Raw genomic sequence first — 25,895 nt, 5'->3', positions numbered from 1 at the left:
TTTTTAGGGTTTATGATTGAGTTCATGGATTTTGGCCTGTTTTCCTGAGCCCAGGAGCTCAATAACCGCAACCACCTAATAGTAGGTTGTATAAATAATTCAAATGCGACTCATCCGTTAGGGTAAAGTTCAAGATAGAAAAGCATTAAATACAGGTGCTGGTCATAGAATATCATCAAAAAGTTGATTTACTTCACTAATTCCATTCAAAAAATGAAACTTGTATATTATCTTCATTCATTACACACAGACTGATATATTTCAAATGTTTATTTCTTTTAATTTTGATTATTTTAATTTTGAATTTTGTTTGACTCTATATTTGTAATCATACCCTCCAGTGTCACCCATATGAGGATGAGGTTCCCCTTTGAGTCTGGTTCCTCTCAAGGTTTCTTCCTTACCATCTAAGGGAGTTTTTCCTCGCCACTGCTGACTGAGTCACCTCAGACTTGCTCATTGGAGATAAATACATATACATACATACTGAACTATATACTGTATATCTTGAATTTTTACTATATTAATTCTCTATATTTCTCTTTATGTTTACCTTCTGTTCTAGGTTTATGTTCTGTAAAGCTGCTTTGAGACGAAGCCCATTGTAAAAACACGCTATACAAATAAAATTTAATTGAATCGAATTGATTATAACTGACAACTAAGGAAAATCCCAAATTCAGTAACATTAGAATTAAAATTAGAATATTACTTAAGACCAATACAAAGAAAGTGTCGATCAGTCTGTGGCACTGCTCAGGTGTTATGAGAGCCCAGGTTGCTCTGATAGTGGCCTTCAGCTCTTCTGCATTGTTGGGTCTGTCATATCGCATCTTCCTCTTCACAATACCACAGAGATTCAGGCGAGTTTGCTGGCCAATTAAGAACAGGGACACCAGGGTCCTTCAACCAGGTACTGGTAGCTTTGTACACTGTGTGTAGGTGCCAAGTCCTGTTGGAAAATGGAATCTGCATCTCCATAAAGTTGTATTGTATCATTCAAACACCTACTTTTGGAGTTATATATAAAATATTTAATGGTTCAAATAGTGATTATTGTGTTAAGATTTTTGTTCTGGTTTCGATTTGTGTAATCTTTGTGTGTGTGTGTGTGTATATATGTATATATATATATATATATAAATAAATAGTTAATGTATTATATCACTAACTTTTCACTTTTGTTTATTATTTTGGGCTAAACAATAGACGCCATTGAACAGTTGTGTAATATATATTTTATACAATACAATATACCAATAACAAAACATCTCTTGTGCAAATCTGTGTGTACATGAAACGACTGCCACAAAAGAAACCACACAAAAACAAGTCGGTTTGTTTCGAACAGTCTTTATGGTAAGACGCTTCCGTGACGGCGAGCCGAACAGAAGAGGACGTCTCTTTTTTTAAATTCTACATAAACGCAGAATTGCTTGTGTACGGAAATAAATAGCCCGTGCCCTTCCTAAGGGTCTGATAAATCAACTCGCGATGCGCTTACAAGCGCAAAGGTCTGCTTCTGATTGCCTTCATGTGACGAGTACCTACGATGAGGTCTGAGTGACAGAATATATCGTTAGCTTTAAGCTCGTGTCAGGAATTATTTCCTAAAGGAACCGGTCAAGTGTTTGACCGTGCAGCAATAATATGGGTCGCTATTAACTGTACAGGTGATACATGAAACGGAGGCTGTTACGTTGAAAGTGCTGAATAAAGAACTACAGCCACGCTGCTGCATAGGGAAGCACTGGAGAAAGCAAAGCACCGTTTTAAACCTGTTTTTGGTGCCGAACACTTTTCGTGAGACGTTTGAGGACGAACGATAACGTTAAGACGATGAACGACTTCAAACCAGCACGATCATGCTACTGGTTGTATAACTACACAGCCTTATTTATTTATGTTAGGCACGACTGCATTTTGGTTAACTTTTGTCCCTTTGACGTCCCCCATTTCTATCTGTTGAATCCTCCTCATGACAAACTGAAAGAAATCTAAATGTCCATCCATAAAAGTCAGTTCAGTATGGGAGGTAGATAAAAGACAAATCCTGTTTCTTTTTGAAGCGCACGCACAACAGGGAGCTGAGAAACATCCAGTTACATTGCATATGTCATTTTATACCTAATACTTAAAATAGTCTGATCAGCTTATCACATACATGTGGTACATACAGTACAGTAAAGAGCAAGACGTTTGTCCTTTTTTTTTTAGGCATGCATATATATATGATACATGATATGGCACGGAAATGCTAAGGTAAATCAGAAAAGCTTTAGAAAAGGCTCCTCCTTCAGATTTCGGAGTCGGACAATTCCAGTAATCACCAAAGCAGGAACCTCTTCATATCTGTGTATCGGCTTTGGAGAAATCCGCTGGATGTCACCGAATGAGACTGAAGACGTATAAAAAACAAACAAACAAACAAAAAAAAACCCCATCTAAAAGCCCCTTAAGAGGCTACTGTTTCCACCCCGAAGCTTTGAGACGACAGAATTCTAAACTCGAACAGAACACGTATTTGGTTGCGTTCGCCTTTGTGACGTCTGTACGCGACAATAAGAAACGCATACATTCACTAATCTTCATCAGCTTGGGATCCGTCTCCCCAGACCATACAGGAAGCCAACACTGTGGATTAAATCTGACATAAATATAAATAAAACACGTAGGTAAACTAGGTTTGGTATAACAAACGGTTCAGGATGGACGATGACGGGTGTGTTGTAGTAATCCTACGAGAGATCTGTGCTGATTTAACACCCTGCATGTGCACTAACGTGAGAGAGTAAAGCTGAGAGGTGAGGACACGGAACGCCGATATTGCATACGGGTCCGACGCGAGCGTCTGGCGTTCGGCTGTGACGGGTCGCTCGTGATCGGTTATCTCACGCTCTGAGACATGTGCAGCGGCGTTAACATCTCCTCGAAGATGGCTCCTTTCACGTTTGAGCCACGCAGGTTGGCTTCTTGGAGGTCGCAGCCGGATAAATCGCAGTTCTGATCGGGGAAACAAACAAAAAAGGTTGCACAATTTCAGCGAGATGAGCGATGACCTGGATATTTCGGATCCTTTTAAGAATAAGAATAAGATCAACGATAAGGAGAACAACAGAATACTAAGACCTGTAGTATGTATGTAGTGTTAAAAACGTAAGAACCGTTACGTTTCAAGATTTCGGTACTTAGTTTGTAGAATATAATATTGAGGAATAAGTTGTTATTAATAAACGCAACAGCTTTCTCTAGAGGAAATATACTGTGGCTTGTATAAAAGGGTTTATATGTGTAGTGTAATAAATGGTTAAAGATGAGGTTTAGCCATTTAGCAACAGAATCATTTCAATTTCTTTACACATTTCGATGCGTTCCCTCACCTCTAGATCGGTTCCCGCTAGAGTTGCCCCTCGCAGGTTACAGTTCTTCAGCTTGGCGTTCTTCAGCGTAGCCACACGCAGGTTTATCCCAGTCATCTGACTGCCCTCCATATCCACCCCCTTCAGATTGGCACCTATGACATACAGACTAAATGATGACGCTTAAAATAGGACCAGCCACACAACAGCGCTGTCTTCAGGGAGTTTCGTGTTTTGAGCATTATGGGATGTCGATATAATCACCAGATGTGTAGAAATATTAAATATATATAGACATGATCAGGCTGCGCACGGTTTCCTGAGGAGTTTGATTATTTTCGAGTTGGGAATAAAAGGGAACATTTCTAACACGTGAGCAGGCCAGGACAGACAGATAAAGAATACGTTCAGGATTATTTTGGAAGAAAGGTACATGCTGTGAAAGGGAATGGGGGAAAAAAAAAAAAAGTACTTACCTTCCAGGTTGGCTTTGAGTCCTGAGGGATCTTCGAAATTACAGCCTCTCAGTGAGGCGCCTTCGGCATTAGAGCACAGCATCTTGACGCCCTGCAGGTTTGCACCCTGAAACACAGACCAAACAGAAACGATAAGTGCTAGAAAAGGATGATAGCTGTATAGGGTTTATACATGAATTTAGGGATGTGATCTTCACCACATTCAGTTGGTACTAGTTACGTTTGAAGTTTGTCTATTAGACGCCTTTATTTTGGCACATACAATAACAGCACAGTCAAATTCTTTCTTTGCAAAGTGCAGGGTCTGCCATGATACAGCACCCTGGAGCAGGGAAGGTTAAGGGCCTTGCTCAGGGGCCCAAAAGTGGCAGCTTGGCAGTGCTGGAGCTGGAACCCCAATCAACAACCCAGAGTATTAACCACTTGAGCACGTACCTCCAGGTTGGCCCCAGAGAGGTCGGCTCTCTCCAGGTTTGAGCAGCACAGGTTGGCACAGGTGAGGTTGCAGCGGCTCAAGTTGGCCATCTTGAAATTGATGTAACGCAGGTCCAGCCGAGACAGATCCGCCCCGCTGAAGTTAAGCCCCTGGGTGTACGTGAGAGACGATTAGACCATTCTGTTTTAAAAGGTGGTCACACACGACCTGGTGGAAATGCCTGTACCTGACAGCGCAGCTCTGACTTGGTGGGCGTGGCAAGCAGAAAGCGTACAAACTCTTTCCGGGAGATTGGCGAGTGGTCCTCGGGGGGGTGGGAGTTCTGTGAGGACGTAAACGCATAAACAAACAGTAAAAGACAGGTAGTGACGAAGCTCTCAGTCATTCTTAAGGTAAAATATATTTTTACCTTAATGGCAACTTCTATCTGCTCAGCGAGCTGCTCGATGCCAAAGAAACGGGCTTCTTCCAGTACACCTATCACACACACACACACACACACACACACACACTCAGAATAAACAAAACAAGAAACACTCAGTGCATCAACACCATCATTTCAAACAACCACATGAATCCTGTAGAACCAGCTCTGTACTAGTAACCAGAAAAGTTTAATTCCCAGGAATGTTAGCGCTCACCCAGCCCTGAGGTACACCTTCAACATTCTTTTTCATTTCTACAGAACGGGAACTAAATTCACATTTAATTCTATTTTAATAGTTGGTGTGGTGTTCTTCTTGTGCCATACGTATTTCTTCAGGATTACTTAAATATTCAGGAAGCTTAAATGTCGACACAAAATAGCTATTGATTGGTGTCAGATAAAGTGGCACTTAATTGTAAAGAGGGTTGTTAGAATATTGATGTTCACCGAAAGAAAGAGAGAGAGAAAGCGTGAGGGGGGAGGAGTGAAAGTGTGTGTGTGTGTGTGAGAGAGAGAGAGAGAGAGAGAGAGAGAGAGAGAAAGTGAGAGAATGAGGGAAAGCATGAGTGTGAGAGAGCGCGTGTGAGAGAGCGCGTGTGAGAGAGAGAGAAAAGGGAGCGAGAGAGAGAGAGAGAAAAGGGTGCGAGAGAGAGAGAGACAGAAAAGAGTGTGAGAGAGAAAGTGTGGGGGGGGTGAGAGAGAAAGTGTGTGTGAGAGAGAAAGTGTGGGGGGGGAGTGAGAGAGAAAGTGTGTGTGAGAGAGAAAGTGTGGGGGGGGAGTGAGAGAGAAAGTGTGTGTGAGAGAGAAAGTGTGGGGGGGGAGTGACAGAGAAAGTGTGTGTGAGAGAGAGAAAGTGTGTGAGAGAGAGGGGGGGAGAGTGAGATAGAGAGAAAGAGACAGACAGACAGAGAGAGAGAGAGAGAGAGAGAGAGAGAGAGAGAGAGATCAACTGTATCAATAAATGATTAGAAAACTGACACCAATCAAAGCCAAAATCCTGTGGTAACCCAAACCTACCTAGTAAATTAATTCCTTCATTAACAATAAACTGGCCGTGTCGCAGGTAGTTCAAGATGGGCTCGAAGTACTCAGGACTGCGGTCGATGAGGTAAGCGCCTCGGTCATCTCTCTTGTTTCCCCACACATCTACAACACGGAGGAAAGAACAGAGACAGCTCTAAGTGTGTAAAACTCATGCCATAAAAGACAGAGGTTTTTATGAAAGCCTTCCTTACCCTTTCCTCTAAACATGTGAGCCAGCATGCTGTCAGGCTCCTTACTCACAAGCGTACTCCTAAAGTGAGCAATACAGACAAACAGGGTAACATTATTAGCAACGACCCTTAATTACTTTAGAACTTACCCAGTGGAGGAAGTGAGAGAAACACTATTCCTTTTGTTGTTTTTTTGTTTAATCTCTCCCATCATGAGGACATATCTGGGACGTACGAGTCCTAATTACAAAACCTGAGCAGTTAGCTCCAAAATGATTTATTAAGGAGGACTTTTTAAGCACTGCACTTTTTATATTCAATCCTTGAGTCTAACTGCATAATCTTTCCAGCTTCTGTGAAATCTTATTTTTGTGCTACAAACAGAGATGAACTGTTAAATCTGACTGGACAGAAGGATTCGTTTTCTATCACAGGTTTACATTAAAGCACACATTGTAACACGCTTCTGTTCCTATAAGAATGGCTAATTCATAGGAACCTGTAGATTGTAAACAGCTCTTTAACAAAAACAAAATAGATATGATGAAAGACGTGGATGTTTTCCATAAGGAGATATATTTATTAAGTGTCGGCGCTTCGTAGCGGTCAGACGTAAGGCTGTGGCTTTTTTCACAAAGTCTACCAACACATGCTGCGTTATACCTGACCACGGACACATTCAAGTATGATGTTCTTTTATTAAAAACATTAAACCGGTAGAAAAGGAACAAAACGCGCTGAGGCTTGTCGTTATGAGAAATAACCGATTCTGGGCCGATAACAGTTTTTCTGCTGTATCACAGCATCCTGTAAACAAACATGCCGTATGTTTTTTGTAAGTCTGGTGTGTAGTTAGGAATAAATCTCTGTACCGTGTGGTCGTGAAGAGCCGCCCGCCGATATTTAAAGTCAACCAGTCACTGTGGGAACCTAGGCGATCTTCAGCAGCTTTTCCGTCACTTTGTGGATCTGAAACGTACGAAACCCACACACACACAAACTCCATATCAATTCCATAAATGGTTTTACAAAAGGAGGAAGATGATTAACGTATACTTTCCCCTTTTTAAACATGACTACTTACCAACAAAAGCATCTCCTTCTGAGACATATAACACATCGTCATCCCTGTAAAGCAAAACGACACGTCGGACAGCCGATCGGGAAGAAGGACCTTCTTAAATACTTGTTAGCGGCACAGAAAAGTCTTCCATCTAAGGTTCTTACCTGATCAGGGCGATGTCGTCTATAAGGCCGCCCTTTCCGTTGTACAAACTAGTGGCCCTGATTCCCAGTTTATTGCTGGCAACAGATAAGAGATCAGACAGAGTCCCATACACTGCTACAACCTGTGGAAAAGAGAGAAAGTTCAAGTCTGTATTCCGAGCTGCACAGATTAACCTAAATGTAATGGCCATTTTAGTCTTTATACTATTTACTATGCATCAAGGCGTGACCCTAGGACAAGAAATTCATTACCATGGTAACGTCAATCTCAGGTAACGTGTTGAAATCTCGCGAGATTAAAAAAAAACAAAAAAACAAAACGAGCTCTCGGGTATAGTTAGTGTATAGGCTACTCAGCTAGCTACGTAACAGGTATGAATCAGACACAACAAAACGTAGGCACGTACCTTTAGTTGGTTTGATTCGGAAAACTATTTATAAAAGACATTTTGGAGTCATTCATAAAAGGTCACGCGCACTGATTAGGCTAAGTTTCTTTAGCAACAATCACATGCTAGCTAGTTAGCCATTATTGTGCCAATATTACAGCGTTTAACGTGTGGTTTTCCTTAAATAGATGAACTGGAATATTAAATAGTATGTACTCACATCCATAATATAGATAATACAGAAAAGAACGCGTTTCATTATGCATAACAAGACCCGTAACGTTGCTAGCTTAGCAACGCTAACTAAGAATGAACTAAAACTCACCTTGCCGTTTTTGGAGGATCCATTGACAAAAAGCGTGACCCTTCGCATTATTTACGTGAAATATAATACTTCAGACAATACAGACGATTTATTATTTTACGATCTAGAAGTTCACAACTGCGAACTCATCCCTGTTTAAGACAAGAGGGGAAAAAACTCACAGCAACAACCTACAGTACATTGTATTCCGATTACGACGCGGTTGTCCAATCAGAGCGCCGGCATTGTTACTGAGGTAAATGATACACCAATCATAACGCACCATGAGGGAGCACGATGTGCTGCGCCAACCAATCAGACACAATTGTGGTATAACTTCACTCATGAAGAATTTGTAAGGGAAATAGTTTATTCTGTGTGGGAGCGTTGGGAGAAGAACTTCACAGTACGACCTAGTTACAAAAATACACTTAATAAACAGAGAATAATTATAAATCATAAGCCTAAATGTGACGAAGCTCCATTATGAAAACTAAATCAAGTTGAATGACAGTGAATTAATTGAATAATTGACACGACTCAGCTATAAATAAGGAATGATATACATGGAGGTGTGTTGTTGTGGGAAAATAACCAGCTATAACCCCAAAACTTTGTTGCCTCACAACTCTTGGGGTTTGATTCGTGCCTTTGCCCTGTGTGCATGGAGTTTGAATGTCCTTCATGTGCTTGAGCGTTTTCCTCCAGGTATTCCAGCTTCCAAGTCCAAAGACACATTTTCTAGGATGACTGGCAAATTAAAATGATCCGTACTGTGTGTGACAGTAGTCTGTGATGGATTACAACATCATCTATGGTGTCTTGCTCCTCGAGTGGTAGCCTAGTGGCTAAGGTGTTGGACTACTGAGCGTAAGGTTCTGGGTTCAACACCAAGGTTCCACTGCTGGGCCCCTGGGCAAGACCCTTAACCCTCAATTGCTTAATTGTATAAATTAAAATAAAATGTAAGTGAGTCTGGATAAGGATGTCTGCTGAATGCCAGAAATGTTAATGTAAGTCCCCTGGAATAGACTCCAGGCTCCCCACAACAAGCAGCACAGAAAATGGTGGAGGTGGAAGCAAGTCACAAGTAATTCTCAAGTCATGAATGTCAAGTCAAAGTCAAGTCGAGTCTCTTTTTAATATTTGTCAAGCAAGTCTCAAGTCTCAAATTTGCGACTTAAGCCTGACTCGAGTCAAGTCGAGTCCCCCATCTCTGAGTCATTTAACGCAAGTCCGAGTCAAGTCTCAAGTCATGAATGTCAAAGTCAAGTCGAGTCTCTTTTTAATATTTGTCAAGCAAGTCTCAAAGTCTCAAATTTGCGACTTAAGTCTGACTCGAGTCAAGTCGAGCCCCCCATCTCTGAGTCAGTTTAACTCAAGTCTGAGTCACGTCTCAAGTCATGAATGTCAAGTCAAAGTCAAGTCGAGTCTTTTTTTAATATTTGTCAAGCAAGTCGCACGTGTCAAATTTGCGACTTAAGTCTGACACGAGTCAAGTCATATGAATCGAGTCCCCCATTTCTGGAAGATGGATGGATGGATGGTTACACTGAATGTTGTTGAACATCTGCTAAATGATATAACAGCTTTATTGCATCTATTAACTGCTTCACTTTTTTTGCTATCTTGAAGTTATTAAAGAATAAACATGGATTGTTATGTGTAATAACGGTACGTTTTTCAATACAGTAAAGTCTTCCAGACATCTGTTCTACATAACAATTCAACATACATCCATTTGGAGTGATGACATAGAACGAGTGCATTCATAGACACCGTGCAGCTCAAATTACTGCTGTTTAGAAAATGAATCTTCACCTTCATGAATCACTTTCATGAAAATGAATCATCAGATTAAAGAATTCAACAGGTCTGGGGTATAAAAGCATATAGTAATGATCATGATATGATTAGCCAGTCATCTTAGTATATGCACCTCTATTCAACTTTATTTAGATGTATTCAACATCTAACGTGGGGCAGTCGTGGCCTAATGGTTAGAGAGTCTGACTTGTAACCCAAAGGTTGTGGGTTCGAGTCTTGGGCCGGCCACGACTGAGGTGCCCTTGAGCAAGGCACCGAACCCCCCAACTGCTCCCCGGGCGCCGCAGCATAAATGGCTGCCCACTGCTCCGTGTGTGTGTTCACGGTGTGTGTGTGTTCACTGCTGTGTGTGTGCACTTTGGATGGGTTAAATGCAGAGAACAAATTCTGAGTATGGGTCACCGTACTTAGCCGTATGTCACTTCACATTCACATTCTTCACATTCACATCTAAAGGGGTTTTCTCCACTAGATGGCAGATGGGAACATATAACTGACCAGCACTTTCTTTCTACGCTGCATTGGTCATTCTGTACAGACTCTTTTATCCACATGAACAGCTTGATGCACTGTTGATGAGTTAAATCAAGTGTTTTAGACCAGAAAATGCTTTAACACATACTCAAGAGGAAATAAAGTACTACAGTCCAGTACAGTACAGTTCAGTCCCACCATAAATTCTCAATGAAAAATCCAATTTTTATCATTCAATGTCAGTGGAAAGAAAAATGTGTTATCTTTGCTTTGTTAAACATCACATTTTATCCACATGGGCTTTGTGCATAGGCTGATTTTTTTTTTACTTAAACATCCCATAAATCATTCTGAAGTTCACAACTAGGCTTCATAAAAGCCTGCGTGAATACAAAATGCTGCTGTTGCATGTTGAAAATGCATTTAATTTGGGTGTAGTGATACGAATGTAATAAAATTTGGATTGTCTCGATTGAATTTATTCCTCTAATGAAGAAAGCAACATGAAATTCATTCCTGTGTAAATCATTACCATGAAATATTTTCAAAGCATTATGTAAATCATGAGTCATTACACTGCTGCAGTTTTATTTTATTATTATTTTTTTTTCTCACAATTCCACCCACGACATTGCACTTCTGCTTCCAGGTGTAGTTCCCCATTACCCATGACCATTTAGCCTAATAACATGGTCCAGATAAGCCACAACTAATAACCTAATTAAATGTCAAACAAGATTGTTTGCACTCACCCTTCTTTTTTTCTACCTTTTTCTGACAAATCTAAATCGAGTTAATGAAAGACTTTAAACAGGCACAGAGTGATAATATCCTGTTTACAGCCGAGTGAGTCTTACATAGTCACCATAATCTTATCATTCGCTGGAAAAAATGCTGTTTTTTTAAAATGTCACTTCATTGTGACTGCTCACATGGTCTGCAAACACAGGGAGCCGATAATCGCACGTCTCTGTGTACATTGTTGACAATTTGGCCAGCAGATGTAGGGAAGTTTCCCATTGTGCATGAATCCGTGTTTGGGTAACGAGGGCTGAGTATTATGTTCTTAAAGAATAAATTAGATAAGGTGATCCGTGGACAAAAGGTGTATGCTGTTGTTTTTGATACAGAGTCATGGAGGATGGGAGAAAGGGCCGATTGCGAGCCGTGTTTAGTGCTGAGCCTCTCAAAAAAGTCTTTTGTTGTGAAACTGTGAAACACGGCGTTGTCGATCCACGTACTAGTGTGTAGTGAAAATCAGATTGGAGTAAATGATCTTCGTGAGTCGTTTATCACTTCTTTTGTCTGGTTGGCATAAAATGATCTAAGTTTAGAACAACATTTGATGACGCAATGAATATTCGATATTCGTGTAGATTGGTTTTAGGAACATCTACTCCATTAAAAAGCAGATAATAGTGTATACAGTACATGAATTCCTGGCATGCTGAGAAGACTCCCTCCCTCCTGGATGAATCTAGCTTGATTAAGTAAGTACACGTGCTAAAATAAGACACATTGTCCAGCCGAGTTGGGCGATGGAGCACAGCAACAATATAAGTGAGTTAAACCTTTAAAGGATATGAGAAACACTGGAACAGAATGGTCTTTTGGAAGTCCTGAGGTACCATAACAGGTCATAAATCTACACAAAAGACACATACTTTTGAAGAATAAGGTTAACAGATTTATTTAAAAAAAAAAAAAAAAACAATTCCCTCATTGCAAATGTTTAGGTGTGGAAAGAAATCTCATAAAATAAATTTTTGTCCATAAATACAGTCATATTTTGCTGGTTTTAATTAATTGTTCCAAATGAATCTATTATATATTATATATAGTTATATTTACTGTATACTGCATTTTTTATTTTCGTCTCCAGCTTTGGCATTTCTCTGTGGTTGAACTTTTCATGACTTCATGACTTTTCATGTTCTTTGTCTTCCAATTTCATTATTTGATATTAGATTTAATTCATTTTTAATTAAACCGTTTTTGTTTGTTTGTGTGTGTGTGGTGTGTGTGTGTCTGTGTGTGTGTGTGTTGTGTGTGTGTGTATTTATTATTACTTTTTTGTGATTTTTGCCTCCCTTAGTCATTTAATTTTCTGGAATCCCACTTTCTTATGACCTCTGCCTGCTTTTTCCACCCTCACCTCCCATATTGAAGTTTGAGAGTCCTGCTTCTTTGTTACTGAAGATTGTGTGTTGCGCTGAGGATCCTCACGTAACTGGAAAAAACCCAACAGTGTTTAGAGCATCTGAAGAGATGCTGGCCTAGATTCTAGATTAAAAGGGCCCAGAGATGTTGATTCTTATTTGATTATGTGTCGTGAGCATTTGGTAAGTGGTAAAAACACTAAAAACAAATTCAGGGCTTATAGAGTGAGAGCTTTGGAGTGGCCATGACCAACCAAACAATGGAGGAGGTAAAAGCCCTTCTGAATGATCCATTCAATCATCTCAGCACCGTAAAGAAGTCTCACTACATCTGCAATGGGCTTTTGGAGTCGAATTGAGGCTCTCGACATGCTATGTGTCTCCACTTCTTGTGTTCCCAGTTAAACATGGCATCTTTAACTCTTTTTACCAGAGGCCAAATTTGTTTTGTGTTCTTTTGTTCTTTGTCATGTCCCACTCCACAGCATTTTTTAAAATATGAAGCTCATGTAAAAGTAGACACCTATTTGTAGGTTTTTCAGAAGTATTTCTGTATTAAGGCAATCTCTGTGTAGAAAAGATCCAAAAAAAAAAACCCAAAACAGTTTTATTTTCTCACAAATGTTTCTATCTTCCAAGTAAATGCTTATATAACTCTCTGAGGGAAAAACACATCCATTTCTCACACTGAAAGCCAGCAGAGTCATGACTCTTGTATATCAGACTTGTGTCGATAAAACAATTCTTTTGTTTATACTGATTGAAAAAAGGCCCAAAATTTGATTCCCAATTCACTGGTGGACAGGATAAAGTGGTTAATCTAGTTCTACTGTGGCCAACACAAAATCTCTACTCAGTTAGATTGTTCTAGTGACTTTACTGAAAGAGTGTGGATTGAGTTGAATTGTTTTACCTGACACCACATTTTACAAGATTTCACACTATTGGCTTTCCATATTTTTATATTATCCACAAAAGATAATGACAATCTGTGCCTGTAGTCACTTGCACTTGATTTTCATCAGAATCTACAGCAGTGTAAAGTGAGACGAGGTTTTTTTGGGACTTAATTATCTATTTATACAGATCTATTTATGATTGAATGTCATGTTGACGTATCCCTAGTTAATATATTGAAAGGAAAATGCCAAAACCAATAGCTGCTACTTTGATCAAAATTGAATTTGACAGCCGGCATGAGAAATCTTTTTTGGAACTGCAGTCATGAAACGGAAATGTTTCTCCTGCTTTCGATTTGCCTCTGGGAGATGAGAAAGATCGAGAGCGAGAAACCTTATTGCAGTAATAATCCCTTCTTGTAAAAGTAATAATAAATAAAAATGTATTGAAAATGGTACTGAAAAAAAAAACCTAATAAAACTGGCCTGGACAAAAATGATGGTACCCTTAACATTTTTTTGTTGCACAACCTTTTGAGGCTCATCACTGCAATCCAAATGACTGCAATCCTCATACTGTACAATATTTCAGTTGTTGCTGTTTTAGCACAATCTTATACACTATCTCAGGGACCTGCTGCTAAGAAACTGTGTTCATTCTAGTATTACTGCATGCAATATTGTCTGAACTTACAGTATTTACATACAGTATTGACACTGGTCGGTCGGTGCTGTTTTTTGTTTACTGTCTTTTGTGTACTGTCTTTTTTGGATTTTGTGTATTGTCTTGTAACCTTTTGTCTGCACTGTCTTGTCTGTCTTGTCTTGCACTGTCTTGTCTGTCTTGTTTGTATTGTCCTCCACTGTCTTGTTTGTCTTGTCCTGCACTGTTTGCAACAGGTTGCACCGTTGCACTTTATGTGGCTAAGACTACTTACATGTCCTTAGCCCTGCCTTTGCTTTATGTAGCACCCTGATCCTGGAGAAACGATGTCTCATTTCACTTTGTACTGCAACAGCTACTGTATATATGGTTGAAATGACAATAAAAGCTTCTTGACTTGACAAACTTATGTGACTTTCTCAAGCTCCTCATGATCAAGCCTAATACAAACAAATTATTATAAAGCTTCGCGTTAGTTCTGGCAGGCCACGTTGTCAAGCGTGCATCAGCTGTTAATCAGCAATCAGGTTACGTCATCCATATTACCCGACCATTTAACTTCCCATTTATTGAGTCGCTTTCTAGCGCGTCTCTGCTGCTGCGACTTAAACTCCCTCCTCCAACCCCGACTCCACCATGCCGGAACCCGTGTCCGTTGTACCAGTTTACGTCTTAAATCTCCACTTATTTTCTCTCTCTCTCCATCACTCGAATTATTTAATTATTTATTTATCCATTTATTCATTTATTTTTGCAAAAAAAAAAAAAAAACTCTATGCATTATCAATGGTTCTGTTATAGGGGGGGTCTATTCTATTTTCTAGTTGCTGCTGTCCCCGCTCGGTCCATGCATGCGCACGGACGTGCGCACGGATTCCTGCCCCGAACAGAACCATACCACCAACACTAACTGTATGCTATCATCTAATCAACTCTCATTTGACAAGTGGTCCTGACAGAAAATATTATTTTATCATATTAAATTTATATTATATTATTTTGTTTTAAGTTTTTTCCTTCCTTTAATGGAACGGTACCAAGAATTTTGTCCATGTGTGTACAGTATTTAGCTGTGTAAGTAAAGGAAAATTTATATTTAGTAGTAATTAGCATGAGTTCGTTAACATAAAGCAGAGCCGTTAATGCTGAAACATTTCTGAATCATGCTATATTCTGAGATTGGTGACACGCTCACTGCATTATCATTTATGTAACATGGAGGATGTTAGCAGGGGAAGCAGATCGTGTTAACCAGGTTGCAGTGTGGCCCGTCTGATTTAAGTTGTTCCTAGGCAACTGTATGTGTACGGCTGAAACGAAGGCGATAAAAGCCAAACACCTCATTGACTTTATAATCCGATGAAGCGACAATATTAGGCAGCTGATGGAGAAAAAAGGGCATAGTGCAGTTTCCCTGCAATGTTTAGAAAGTGTGAAATGGCATGACAGAGTAGCCCCTGAAACAGCAGGTGGTCTTCCATGACTAGAAACAGAGATGGTAGCAAAGCACGGGTTTATGAATAAAGCATGAAGGATGGCGGCCTGTATTTTTTTAGTTTTGTGTGAAATAAAAGGAAAGTGGATAAATAATAGATGCAACTACTCGGTTAGGTGAGAAGTGAGGAAATTGGGAACGTGTCTAGAGAAAGACAGAAAGAGAGAGAGAGGGAGAGAGAGAGAGAGAGAGAGAGAGAGAGAGAGAGAGAGAATACACAATCAAAGAAAATTAATGAAAACCAAGATGACTTTCTAAAAGGTTGATTTTAACTATATAATTAAACAGGCATTATAATCTTACGCAACAAATCGTTAATAAATATCCGAGTCTGGGGTTCGATCCTGATCTCAAATGACTGTTATTATGTATGTGCTGTGAACACATAAAAAAATAATAAAGTTTTATCACAGGTTCACACATTATTTGGACGAGTGTAAAGGTGTCAAAAAAAAACAGGCCAAATCTGTTGTCGATTAGACTACTGAATAATCCGATATGTGTCAGGAGACAATGTAATAACCTGCACAATGCTTTTACATGTTTATGTGTTTGTTCAGTCATCCTTAGTTTAAGTGAAGCTACTATTTATATTTGTCAGAAGTAAAAGCAACTATTGTTAAAAGCTTGTAAAAAGCTATATATCTATATATAGCTATAAAAAAATATCAATATGAACTTGAGTGATTTATTTATGGTTAAGGAATAGTCACGGGTACAATTATTACAGGGCTTCTGGTAGTAAACTGTAGCTGTAGCAAAAACGAATGAAAAATAGCACTTCCTGCTTTAGGCCATGCCCACTTCAAAATTAAAGGTGGGGTCTCCGATGTTTGAAAGCTAATGTCGATATTTGAAATCACCAAAACAAACACACCCCGGGTCCCACCCCTGTATTGATAGCTCCGCCCACACATACATACGTAACCCAGGCAACTGGGAAAGAAATGTTTCGTTATCATAGCTGAAAGGAAGAACGATACGATTGCAGATAAACAAACAAGCAAAAATGACACAAGCATAATCGTGCAAAGGACGACATATATTAGTTCTGTGTAACAAAGCAAAACCGAAGTTACTCACATATCGAGAAGGAAAAAAGCGCCTCGGCGTCTTAAGTAAAGTTGAATTTCCCGAGTCAATAACTCCTGAGCTAAACGCTGTTACTACACAAAACGCGGTTGTAGCTGCCTCTCTACATTACTACGATAGAAAAGATGTGTTATTTGTGTAGTAACAGCGTTTAGCTCAGGAGTTATTGACTCGGGAAACTCCAACCTGTGAATATGTGGCCAACTTCTGCTCCTTCAGTTCTCTCCAGCGCTGGAAAGCTGATCCTATATTAACACGCTTTGTTTTTATCCTCCATGTCAATGTTAAAACCGCTTTCTGCTAATGTCATACATGCGAACTGAACACTCTCTTTCCCCTTTCTGCTCATTGACGACATGTTTGATTTTTGTTTATTATGGGCCCGACTCAGTTTTCTGAAGCATTTCTCAAAAATCGGAGACCCTGCCTTTAACTCATTTAACCTAAATAACAAAAAAAAAATGTAATTTGCACCTGTTTGGTTCAGCAAACAGGTGCAAAGTGCTTGAATAATCAGCAATAATAATTGAATAATCAGCAAACATTTGATCTTTAACCACTAAAATGCTGCATAAGATTTTGAGGTAAAAAAAACCCCACACATTTCACACTGAAAGCCAACGGTGTCCTGACTTACTTTATATCAGTCTTGTAGCCAGAAAATAATGAATTTATTGACACCGCTTGAGAATGTGAGATAAATCATATCCATTTCACCTGTGAAGTGGTAAAAAGGGTAAAATCTGATTTTTAAGTTAGAATTGAAACACAGAACCCCATCCCACATGTGTTTCCTCTGTTTTCCTCCTGTAAACATGCTGGAACATGAATTGCTGATCTCGTAAGTGTGAATGAGTGTGAAAATGCATGTGTGTGTGTGTGTGTGTGTGTGTGTGTGCGTGATGCTCTGTGATGGACTGGTGTCCCATCCTGCACCCCTTACAGGATAAAGGGCTTAGTGAAGGTGAATGAAAAATGTATGATATTTGGAACATAAAGGTCAACACTATAAAAAAAAAATCAATGCTGTTCAGGAGCTTAATCTCTGAGAAAAACAACAAAACAACACTATTTGTTAAAACTTTAACACACTCTGGCACATAACTGCTGATATGACAGTAATTAAGGCATTATACATTAGCTATTATTCATTCATTCACTTTAATCTATGTTCGGCTCTTTCTATGTGTGTCTCATCTTCCCTGTCGGGGCTGTTTGCTCTGTCTGTTAGAGAAAACGATCAATATTTCAGGTATCTCACATTGTCTAATGGATGGCTGAGAACTGAGAGCAAATCTACACAGCGCACATATCTCTCATCTGTCAGAAAATAAAAAGAAAGAAATACTACAGCATTCTGTCAACACTATGCTATGTTCTATGCTATAAAACAGTTTGACTCTGACTATAGCTAAGCATGTAGGTGCACAATTAAAAAGTAGTTGAAGATATTGAGTTACTATTATGTTCTCATGTGAAAATCTCTGTTAATTTATCTGCTAATGAATTCATGGGGGGGGAGGGGGTGGTCATGGTGGCTTAGTGGTTAGCACGTTTGTCCCACACCTAGAGGGTTAAGGGATTGATTCCCGCCTCCGCCTTGTGTGTGTGGAGTTTGCATGTTCTCCCTGTGCCTCGGGGGTTTCCTCCAGGTACTCCAGTGTCCTCCCCCAGTCCAAAGTAATGCATAGGATAGTAGACATAGTTGATAGACATCTCTGGAAAATTGTCCGTAGTGTGTGAGTGTGTGAGTGAGTGAATGAGAGAGTGTGTGTGCCCTGTGATGGGTTGGCACTCCGTCCAGGGTGTATCCTGCCTTGATGCCCGATGACGCCTGAGACAGGCTCCCCGTGACCCGAGAAGTTCGGATAAGCATGAAGAAAATGAATGAATGAATGAAAGAATGAATTCATCAGAAGAATAATATCATAGGTATAATAGGTTCCATTTGCATCATAGGTATAAAATAGCTGCATATAATAATAATAGGTTGCATTTTCTACTGACTGACATCAGGGGTTTCCTCCGGGTTCTCTGGTTTCTTCCCACAGTCCAAAGACATGCGTGGTAGGTTGATTGTCATCTCTAAATTGTCCCAATTGTGTGAATGGGTGTGTGAGTGTGTGTGCTCTGTGCAATAGACTAGCATCCTGTCTTGGATAAGCCATGCATTGTACCCTGAGTCTCCTGGGATAGACTCAAGTTTCCCCAAGACCCAGTAGAATTAACGGTGTAGAAGATGAACGAATGCTAACAAATAAGTACATCATGTCTTTCACGTTTGCTAATTTATGTTGTTTTCACAACTATAACAATAACAGACGGCCTTATTTGGCGTTAATACACGATGATCTCCAACTTTAGCAATCACCAAGGTCAAGATTATAGAGATTCCTTCAAGAGGAATAACTGCATGATCTCACTATTCTAAGTTCCTAAGACGTGACAAAACGGACGCAGCGTGGAATGTTACAAATATTTACAGTAGGCTGAAGAGCCGAGTTCCTCTCTCTCTCTTTACAATTCCCAATAAACTTTTTATTATTAATACACAAAGGGTAGATCGTGTAAAATCAATAAACACGTCACAACCATAAAACTGTATGATTGGAAGATTTGTTTTCTCTTCTCTTCCACCGTGCACATCATAAATCACCTTTATTTTTCTTTTATTGCCTTTTTATACAGGGGAAGCAGGGAAAGCGGGTGTAGAGTATCATAAAACCGGAAGGTGTGTATCGTACACCTCAGCCAGGTCCTGTGTGATCGTTGTGGCCGTTTGCAAGGTTGGGAATTAGATTTTATAATGTACATTTCCAATGAAGTACAGTAGTGACATAGTTTGTGTGGATTTTGATTCCTATGCCATGTAACAGTTTCAGTCCAACCCTAACGGATGATCCTGTGAGATGTTCAAGGAACAAATACACTCCATTCCAAAAATCTAAATCCTGATCAAAACTGTGGAATATTTTGTGAAATTGAGAAGGTCATTCCAGTCCGTTGCAGAACTTTGCACATTGGTTCAAATAAAATGACTTCAGGAATACACTTTCAAGCCCAATCCTAATTCTAAATGTCAAACTCATCCATCCTTGTGTAACATTTCGTTCCATGGATCACTGGTGATTCTGGTGGTGAGCATGGGAAATCATGAGAGAGTTTGTTACAGCTAGTTAAAGTTAGCAAATCTGGTGAAACATACTGTACCTCAGCATCACTGTCCTTCTAGCAAGGAAAAGGAGACACCGCTTTATAAGACATTTGACATTGATGAGTTTGATTGTTCATTCATTCATTCATTCATTCATTCATTCATTCATTTTCTACCGCTTATCCGAACTTAGCCGCAGAGCACACACACGCTCCCATTCACTCACACACTATGGACAATTTTCAAGAGATGCCAGTCAACCTACCATGCATGTCTTTGGACCGGGGGAGGAAACCGGAGTACCCGGAGGAAACCCCCGAGACACGGGAAGAACATGCAAACTCCATACACACAAGGCGGAGGCGGGAATCTAACCCCCAAACCTGGAGGTATGAGGCAAACATGCTAACCACTAAGCCACCGTGCCCCCCCATGAGTTTGATTGGATTCTTCAATTTAAAATTTTATCTATGGAACCCGGTCATTGGTTGGAGGAGAGATAAAGAAACATTTGAGATTGACAAGTACAAATTGTCTTTAGTGATTGAATGGGAGTGACTGTAGTAATTGAATGGGAGTGACTGAGTCCTGGGGTATACCCATGGTTCCACATGACCCCCTGTGTAGGACAAGCATCCAGAAAATGGATGGATAAATACTATATCTCTTTATCTACACCTACATTTTCTACAGCAGGATCTCTGCTAAAACGTCCCAAATTGTATATTCATGCGCTGGGTCTGAAAGTGAAGTACTCGCTAAACGCACCAAGCTGCACACCTTTACACTTCTGTACCGTCATGTAAAAAAATAAAATATCATTTCCACTCAGGGAGGTGAAAAAGAATTAAATAAGTGGGTATGGATTGAAGCAAAGATGATAGAGCATTAAAAGCAATGAGATATTTTCAGATTCAGCAGACTGCTTTTGGTATTTGTAATGCCTCGATTCGTATTCTGGTCAGAGAAGTAAATCCCTGAGTCAAGTCTTTCCTGAGAATACACTCGAGATAAGAAATGTTCAATTCAACCTGTCAGGTGGGACCTAAATGGGTTGTCGAAAACTGTGAAAAAAAAGAAAGTTAGCATTTTTGACAGAAAAACTTGTTTTTATCAATGAATGTGTGAGAGGCGTCTCACCTCATAATGAACACCATGGACACGTCATAATAAACACCACGGACACCTCATAATAAACACCACGGACACCTCATAATGAACACCACGGACACCTCATAATAAACACCACGGACACATAATAAACACCACGGACACCTCATAATGAACACCACGGACACCTCATAATGAACACCACGGACACCTCATAATAAACACCACGGACACCTCATAATAAACACCATGGAAACCTCATAATAAACACCACGGGCACCTCATAATAAACACCACGGACACCTCATAATGAACACCACGGACACCTCATAATAAACACCATGGACACCTCATAATAAACACCATGGACACCTCATAATAAACACTATGGACACCTCATAATAAACACCATGGACACCTCATAATAAACACCACGGACACCTCATAATAAACACCATGGACACCTCATAATAAACACCACAGACACCTCATAATAAACACTATGGACACCTCATAATAAACACCACGGACACCTCATAATAAACACCACGGACACCCCATAAAGGACACCTCATAATAAACACCACGGACACCTCATAATAAACACCATGGATACCTCATAATAAACACCACGGACACCTCATAATAAACACCACGGACACCCCATAAAGGACACCTCATAATAAACACCATGGATACCTCATAATAAACACCATGGATACCTCATAATAAACACCACGGACACCTCATAATAAACACCACGGACACCTCATAATAAACACTATGGACACCTCATAATAAACACCACGGACACCTCATAATAAACACTATGGACACCTCATAATAAACACCATGGACACCTCATAATAAACACCACGAACACCTCATAATAAACACCACGGAAACCTCATAATAAACACTATGGACACCTCATAATGAACATAGGAAGAAAAATGGTAACAAGCTCTTGAGGTTAGTTCAATTCAACACAAACCCTCTTATTAGTCTGAAATATGCTTTTTGATAGACTATTCTTAATTAAGAAATGGTAAACAGGCAAAAAACAACAACAACCTTGTTTTCATATCCCAGCTGCCTAATTGGGATTTCAGCGAATAAACCAGGCTGAATGTGGAACCTAATGCAAGTGTTACAGACTCCTCATGAATAAAGAACATCCCTCAAGTTAATTAAGATTCACATTTATGTTTTTTTGAACCATAAAAAGTGCCATGAATTGACGGTGCATCATCATGATGCCAATTGTGTGGTGGCTGAAATGGCTAAGGCTCTGGGTTGTTGAATGGTGGATTGGGGTTCAAGCCCCAGCAATGCGAAGCTGGCACTGTTTGGCCCCTGAGCAAGGCCCTTAACTCTCTCTGCTCCAGGGATACCGTATCAAGGCTCACCCTGTGCTCTGACCCCAACTTTCAAATTTACAAAGAAAGTATTTCACTGTGCTCTAATGCAGTGGTCCCCAACCTTTTTTTCGCCGCGGACCGGTCAATGTTTGATGGCCCGCTGGGGGTGGGGGTGTGGGGTGGCGGCTATACAATTAAATTAAAATTAATAATTTTAATTTAATTGTATTTAATAATGCCTTTTTAACTCACTACAATGCTAAATCAATAAGAACCCTGAGCTTGTTTCTCTGCAACGAGACGGTTCCATCTGGGGTAATAAGAGACAATGACACCCGAAGTGTGTTGCTTATGTCCAGTTTATTCCGTGGTTTTGTTTTGGTTGCTGTCACTGCAGAAAACCCCGCTTCACACAGATAGCATGTCGGAAATGGCAATAGGGATTTAAGTGCTGTGGTGACAATCTCAGGGTATTCCGCCATGACTTTAATCCAGAACACCGGCAGAGTTTCTAACTTTCTAACGACGTCTGTTTCATGCTCATTTTTGCTAATTTGTGGGTTACATTTGAGCAAACACAATATACACGTACACCAAGCACTGTTAAACATGACAAAGTACCGGTGAACAGAGAGAAGAGCGATACACACCTTCTCTCCACCAAAGCTACAACACCACTGCTGCTTACAGCCGCTCAGCTCCAGACATCACCTAACCCCGGCCCGATAGAATGATATTTTGCGCTTGCGCGGTATTGGTGCGGCTTTAGGTGACGTCTCTCGGCTCCCGGTTAACCTCTCGTGCATGGAAAGTCGCACAAACCTGAGAGAAATACACCACAGTAAATAAAATGGAAATAATTTAATGTTTCTTGGGCGGCCCGGCACCATTTGGTCTACGGACCGGTACCGGTCTGCGGCCCGGGGGTTGGGGACCACTGCTCTAATGTATATTTGACAAAATAAAGAGTTCCATAATGCAGGAAAGGGTTAAAAGTCTTCGGCTTTCTTTTTTTATAAAGGAAAGACGTCTTTCACAGGGTTCTTTAATCGGTGGTTATTCCAAAGGGATGACCTGAAGAAGCCTTTCCGTGTGCAAGAGGTAGCTACATTATTAATGAATCACATTATAAAGCTACTTCTTCACTTCAGTTACATAACAGTGCTACAGAATTTGTGGAATGTTCATACTCTCTGTCCTCAGAAGCACTCAGCTCTACGACGGACGTATATTCTGGGAGATTTGTACTTTTTTTTTTTTTTTAGCTTTTTATCATCACATTTTAAATTAATGGTATTCATAATTTAAGAGCATGTTTCCTTATTAGATATTAGACGGTCAATCAGTCAGCGACATCAATGTAGCTACAGTATCTCTAAACAGTCATGATATAACTGATAAGCCTCAAGTTGTTATTATTGTTTCCTTATATATTTAAGAAGAAGAAGAGAAGAAGAAGAATGAGAAGCTTTTTTATTGTCATTTTGAACATATACAGTATAGTCGATGCAGTACGTAGAGAAATTTAACTACGTTCCTTCAGGACCATGGTCCTACATAAAAACAACACAGAACTATGACTAAAAATTTAGCCTAGCCACATAGTGTGTATATTACATAATGTGTATAGTGTGCAACCTACTGCTGTAGTATAAGGTTATAGCAATGTTTATACAGTATTTATGCTAAAGAAAAGAGTACTTTATTAAACTTCAGAAACTTGGTATTCATGCTTGGTATTAATTTACACTTATGCTAGCTGCATTAGCAATGTTTAATCGTATATTAGCTGCATTAGCATTGCTTAAAATATAACAGCTGTGTTAAGCAACGTTAAATCTTTCACTAACTGCATTAGTAATGATCAAACTAACTGCATTAAAATGCCTAAATTCACTGCTTTACTTTTAGCAATGTTTACACATTTACTAACTGCTTTAGCAATGGTTAAACTTACACAAGCTGCATTAGCAATGCAGAAACATATAATAGCTGCATAAATAATGTTTAAATTTATACAGGCTGTATAAGCGGTTTACACTAAATTTATACTAGCTGAATTATCAATGCTAATATACATATACAGTACTATTACCAATGTTTATACATATATATTAGCTAGCAATGTTTACACTTCTACGCGCTGTATGTCACGTCACTTGTTCGCAGTGTTTACATTAATGCTAGGTAAATTAGCAATGTTAAACATATACTAGCTGTGTTAGCAGTGTTTACACATATATATTAGCTGCTTTAGGAATATTTACACTTATACAAGCTGTATTAGCAGTGTTTACACGAATACTAGCTAAATTAGCAATGCTCAAACGTATCTTAATTACAGTATCAGTATTTAAACGTATTATTTGAACTTACTAGGATTATTTTTCAACTTCTGCTATCTGAAATACATGTTTAAACTTATTCTAGCTATCTTGGAAGTCTGCTGTCTACAATTAAACATTTCCTAGCTGTATAAACTTCCTCTCTCAGTTAACAATGTTTGTACGTCTTTGAAACTAGCTCAATCTCTGACCTGAGAAATTGTCCCTCATCAAGTATCAAGTATTTGAAGTGTTCTGATTATATTCACAATTTCTTCTTGCCTTGTGTTCCTTCAGTGAGGAGGTGAAGAAAATGAGCTAGTTTGCATAATCGTATGCAAAACGAAGACAGCTTAGTTACCATGAGAAGCGCGATGATATGATTATCTTATCCTTATTTGCTAAAGACAGAGCGAGAGAGAGAGAGAGAGAGAGAGATGTTTTATGCATCTGAGATTTATGCTAATTTTTTTGCCTCAGCTTTTTTCTGTATTTTGCTGTATTAGCATTAGCCAGCTTTGTTGTTGTTGTTTCTTGTTATCCAGAGTTTGTAAGAGAAGCCTACAGTTGAATTAGCCTTTTATTTTATTCTTGTGTACACACACACACACACACACACACACACACACACACACACACACACACACACACACACACACACACACACACACACACACAAGACAAGCAGTTCCTGTCAGATTTGCTACATGCTCTGGGCCGATAGTTAGACGTTACAGCTTATGAGTTTCTTTGCAACAGTGTATGATAAAAATTCAAACAGATTAATAACATTACTGTGTCTGTGTCTCAAAGACATCAGTGTGATGTTTGGTACCAGCAGGTGTTAATCCTCTCACTTTAATAAATACCTGGAGAATATTTATATCTAACGTTGTGGATTAATATAAATAAAGGTCTGTTCTTTGTTATTGGAGCGCACTTAGTTCACATTAAATTGATTTGTGTATTGTGCATCATGAAGCATGGCTGATTTGTGGCTGAGGGATATTTTACAACCAGGTGAAACGACTCTGTAGTGAGTGACAGCAAATGGTGCAAGATGCAAAGAAAAGGAGAGAAAAAAAAGATGCAGGCGGACAGACGGGCAGTAGGCAGAGAGAGAGGGCGATAGAAAGAGAGAGAGTAAATGAGAGGTAGAGAGAGAGACTTATAGAGAGAAAGTCAGAGAGACAGAATAAGAGAGACAGAGAAAGGAAAACAAAAGAATGTGACAGAGAAGAGAGATAATTAGAGAGAGATAGAGAAGAAGAGAGGAAGTGAGAGAATGAAAGTAAGGGAGAGAAAAGGAATGAGATTCAGAGAAGAGAAAAAAAAAGAAAGTGGAGAGAGCGAATTAGAGACAGAGAGAGGGTTAAGAGAGAGAGAGAGATAGAGAGAGAGAGAGAGAGAGAGAGAGAGAGAGAGAGAGAGAGAGAGAGAGAGAGAGAGAGAAACGATAGAAGACCTGATTAATTCATCACACATTACTGTTTCTGTTAGTGAA

The 25,895-nt window shown here is 39.5% G+C and overlaps 1 protein-coding gene across 1 annotated transcript; it reads right to left on the bottom strand.

Annotated features, from left to right (window-relative positions):
* Window positions 1-1,337: 1,337 nt before the first annotated feature.
* Window positions 1,338-8,047, bottom strand: kctd9a (potassium channel tetramerization domain containing 9a). The gene is made up of 12 exons (XM_027167483.2): window positions 7,854-8,047; window positions 7,140-7,261; window positions 6,997-7,040; window positions 6,785-6,881; window positions 5,934-5,992; window positions 5,716-5,844; window positions 4,681-4,748; window positions 4,498-4,593; window positions 4,271-4,420; window positions 3,836-3,941; window positions 3,381-3,514; window positions 1,338-3,003 (listed from the first exon to the last, which is right to left on the bottom strand). Exons 1-12 carry the CDS (start codon window positions 7,899-7,901, stop codon window positions 2,887-2,889), a joined length of 1,170 nt encoding a protein of 389 aa, XP_027023284.1. The 5' UTR covers window positions 7,902-8,047; the 3' UTR covers window positions 1,338-2,886.
* Between the last annotated feature and the right edge of the window lie 17,848 nt (window positions 8,048-25,895).

Source organism: Tachysurus fulvidraco, chromosome 14 (assembly GCF_022655615.1).
Source record: "Tachysurus fulvidraco isolate hzauxx_2018 chromosome 14, HZAU_PFXX_2.0, whole genome shotgun sequence".
In the NCBI taxonomy this organism is placed as follows: Eukaryota; Metazoa; Chordata; class Actinopteri; order Siluriformes; family Bagridae; genus Tachysurus; species Tachysurus fulvidraco.
Note: the sequence above shows the minus strand (reverse complement) of the source record. Positions and strands in the feature narration are given on the sequence as shown.

Bases quoted from the DNA above. Each gene is read 5' to 3' on its own strand.
- kctd9a (XM_027167483.2), bottom strand. From the start codon at position 7,901: ATGCGAAGGGTCACGCTTTTTGTCAATGGATCCTCCAAAAACGGCAAG. The intron at 7,262-7,853 runs GTGAGTTTTAGT...TCTTTTCCACAG, and splicing joins GATCCTCCAAAAACGGCAAG to GTTGTAGCAGTGTATGGGAC. The intron at 5,845-5,933 runs GTAAGGAAGGCT...TCCGTGTTGTAG, and splicing joins TCACATGTTTAGAGGAAAGG to ATGTGTGGGGAAACAAGAGA.